The sequence below is a fragment of the Megascapheus bottae genome, chromosome 5 (genome assembly GCF_031878675.1).
Source record: "Megascapheus bottae isolate mThoBot1 chromosome 5, mThoBot2.hap1, whole genome shotgun sequence".
Taxonomy (NCBI): Eukaryota; Metazoa; Chordata; class Mammalia; order Rodentia; family Geomyidae; genus Megascapheus; species Megascapheus bottae.
This window is the reverse complement of record NC_143513.1, coordinates 15,057,192-15,060,884: the sequence shown is the minus strand read 5'-3', so window position 1 is coordinate 15,060,884 and position 3,693 is coordinate 15,057,192. Positions and strand designations below refer to the sequence as shown.

The window sequence follows — 3,693 nt, the reverse complement described above, 5'->3', positions numbered from 1 at the left end:
GTGGTGACTCTTGGAAGCTCGTAGGTAGTTGGGAGGTTGGAGTTTAATCGGTTGGTGCTTTGTGGTTTGTTGGGTTTGTGGATTTGGTTGTGGTGCTTTGGCTTTGATTTTTGGATTTGTGGATATAGTCTTGGAGATTTGGATTTGGTGATTTGGCTTTGGTAATTTGGCTTTGAATTTTTTTACTTTGATTTATTATTTTACCTTTTTGTTTTATTTCTTCCCTCATTTTTTTATTTTTGCTTTTATTTTACTTTTTTCTTTCACTTTTTTATTTTGGTGTTTATTTACTTTTCCTTTTTAAATTTTTTTTTCATTTTTTTCTTTTACTTTGTTTTCTTTACTAGATAGCATTTTAGAGTGTTGTTCTAGATAGCATTTTAGTATTTTTTTCATTTAATAATTCATCTATTCATTCTATATTTACATTATATTAGATTTTACTATGTTATTAGATAGTTACATTTTTATATCTTTACATATATTTTAGTTATTTCGTTCTATTTCATTGTATTTTATTATATTTGTTTCCATTTCATCCTGTTTTTATTGTATTTCGTGATAGTTTTTTACGTTTTGTTCCATTTCGTTGTATTGTGCTCTGCCTTGTAGTATTTGATTTGTACATTTGGTTTTTTTTGTTTATTTTGTCTGTTTGTTTGTTTGTTTCCCCCAGACAGCATCGCTAGGGTGCTGTGTGGATGATTAAGAAGCGTAGACAGGCGAGGTCCCGGCAGGGCCTTGAGGCCAGTTCCTTAAACAAGGAGCTCCTCAGGGCTCACTACCAGGTAGTGAAGACCATCCGAGAGGGGGGCTTTGCCCTGGTCAAGCTGGCCAAACATTTGCTCACGGACACCTTGGTGGCCGTGAAGGTCCTCAACAAGAGGGACTGCCGCTTCTTTGCCACGGAACTGGAGCTGCTGAAGTGCGTGGATCACCCGAACATCATCAAGCTGTACGAGGTGGTGGACACGGAGGAGCATTTGTACCTGGTGATGGAGTACGTGGACGGAGGCGACCTGGTGGACTACCTGCAGAAGGTGGACAGGCTGGGGGAGGAGGCGGCCAGGCTTTTGTTTGGGCAGATCTTGAGGGCGGTCCAGTACTGCCATGACCACGGCATTGTGCACAGGGACCTCAAGGCCGAGAACGTCCTGCTGGACGGCAGGGGCGCAGCCAAGCTGTGTGACTTCGGGCTGAGTGCGCGCTTCTCTCTCGGGGAGCAGCTGACCAGGGGGTGCGGGACCATGGCCTACTGGGCCCCTGAGATGTTCAAGCAGGAGGGCTACCAGGGTCCCAAGGTGGACGTGTGGAGCCTGGGCGTGCTGCTCTACTACATGGTGATGGGCGAAGTGCCCTATGACGGGAAGTCGTGGGTCGTGCTCAGAAGACAGGTCTTGGAGGGGAAGGTTAAACTACGAAAATGCTTTTCCCCGGAACTGCGAGGAATTTTGGCCTATATGATGACGGTTGATCCCGAGAAGAGACCGACGGTGAAACAAGTTATGAGTCACCCCTGGCTCCAACAAACACGAAGAGAGTCACCCAGGCCCAGCCAGATGACCCCAGACCGGCCAGACCCCTCCATCCTGCTGGTCATGTCCCGTTACCTGGGATTTGATGCTGGGGAGGTGCAGGCAGCCCTGTCTGCTAAGACTTTCGACAGTGCCATGGCGACCTATCGAATTCTGCAAGAACAGCAGGACAAAGGACGCGATCTGACCAGCCTGGTGAGGCAGCTGCTTCCTGGGCTTCAGTCTTGCCCCTCACCTGCACACCCATCCTGTGGAAGACGAGTATGCTTGAAGAGAGCCAGTGCTCCACCAGGCCACCCTGATCGCCTACCTGCTGAGCAGGAGGAGGAGAGTGGCAGGAGGGCAACCCTGTCTCTGTGCGTCCCCTGCCTCTTCTGTAGCCCATGCATAAGTGGCACAGAGGGGACTAAAGGCCGCAAGCCGTGTCCAGCTCCAACAGCAGAACCAGCAGCAGAAGCAGGAACACCATCATTCCCCAAGGGACAACTCAGTAAAGTGACCTGTCCAGCCCCTGAGCAGGACAGGCAGGTGGGCAGTAGGGCTGATTCTCTCCCCCATATCCTTCATAATACATGGATGAGACCTCCAGCGGGGGAGAAAATCAGCTCAGCTGCCCCAGGTCCAGCAACTATGAAGGCAGAGCAGGAGATGGAGGGGCCTAAACCACCTCCCCCAGCCCGTACAGAAACCTCTGAACCATCAGCTCAACCCACCGAATCAAAAAAAAATGAACAACTCGGCCATTGGAAACGGCTGAAGAAAAATATAATTCAATGCTTTCAGAGGCTGGGCTGTTTGAGCCACTCTCGTTAAGAGATGCCTGAAGAAAATGCTTCCTCCTCCCTGAATGGAGAACAGCATTGACAGCATGGACACAAGTAGGTGGCCACTGAGTTGTGCTCTGCATTTTATCTATGCTTTAAGGAAGTCCTTTTACCTCATCAACCCTCATCTGCAGTTACCTGTGAGGAGGGGTGGAGAGAGGAGAATAGACAAGAGGAGAGGAGGAGAGGGATGGGGGGTATAAAGGGATAGAGTTTCTGAAAAAAGAGACTGTGACCTATCAGGGGTTGTCTTGTGCAGTTCAGTCCTGAGTTTCCTTTCTTCCTGCAGCTCAAATGGAGAGGATGAAAAGGTGTCACCATGGTTCTCGCCTGGAAGACTTTCCATATAGCCTCCACATGCCTGGACACACGGGATCCTCTGCTTCTACCTCGTACGAAGTCCACAGACTTCTTTTATTTCTTTTCACATTGGAAATGGTTTATAATATTTCTATTGATTCTTACCCCTCTTATTAAAGTGGTATTTCTGGCAGATGATCACCTGCATTCTCAGTTTGTCTTCTTCACTTTCATCTTGAGTATGAATGTTTGATGGGGAGTTCAAGAACTTGTGAAGCCACAAGTCTTGCCTGTAGCCCTAGCCATTGAGAGGACTGAGTCCTTGGAAGATTGGTGCTCAGAGAATCAGTACAGACGTCCTTTCTTCAGTGTTATCAGCATACACGAGGTGGGCAGGAGCTCAAGCAGTAGATGGTTAACCTATTGAACACAGCCAATCGCAAGGTCCTGAGTTCTAAACACGAATATCAGAAAAGGACAAGGTGACTCCATCAGCAGCAACAAATTGACGGTGTTTCTCAAAAAGAAAAAAATCTGAGCTTTCAGATCAGAAATGCAGTCCTGAACTATTGTCTTATTTTGGAGTCCTAGCGCTTAGATTCATGGCCTGCATGCAGTCCTTGAGCTTTATTTCTCAAGGCTAGTGCTGTACCATGGCTCCACTTTATTGGTGTTGATTTCAGCCTCACACCCTAGCTCCCTTAGAACCAATATTCTCAAATCTTAGCCTCTGGACTTTCTAGAATTGCAAATGTGAACTACCAGCACCCAGCTATGTCCTTTTTAGAAGGAGAAAGAAACTACTAGGTAAGCAAAACCACTGTCCTAACTCTGCTACAAAGTGCGTAATACCATGGTAATCTGTGGTAACAAGAACAGAGACCTCAGTATGCTCACAGCTCAGTCACTTTACTCACCCACAGCCTTTCAATTAACCATTTTTGCAATTTTTTTTTACAGAAGGAACTAGAGAGTCCTTTAGAGCTCCAGGAATTAAATAGTGGTAGGATCAAATCCACTATCTGGTGATTGGC

General features: G+C 46.8%; 1 protein-coding gene across 1 annotated transcript; it reads left to right on the top strand.

Annotated features, from left to right (window-relative positions):
* The first annotated feature begins 227 nt into the window (after nt 1-227).
* Nucleotides 228-2,852, top strand: LOC150063033 (sperm motility kinase 4A-like). The gene is made up of 2 exons (XM_090332290.1): nt 228-2,413; nt 2,649-2,852. Exon 1 carries the CDS (start codon nt 702-704, stop codon nt 2,346-2,348), a length of 1,647 nt encoding a protein of 548 aa, XP_090188416.1. The 5' UTR covers nt 228-701; the 3' UTR covers nt 2,349-2,413; nt 2,649-2,852.
* The last annotated feature ends 841 nt before the right edge of the window (nt 2,853-3,693 follow it).

Coding starts and splice junctions, on each gene's coding strand:
- LOC150063033 (XM_090332290.1), top strand. CDS start 702: ATGATTAAGAAGCGTAGACAGGCGAGGTCCCGGCAGGGCCTTGAGGCC.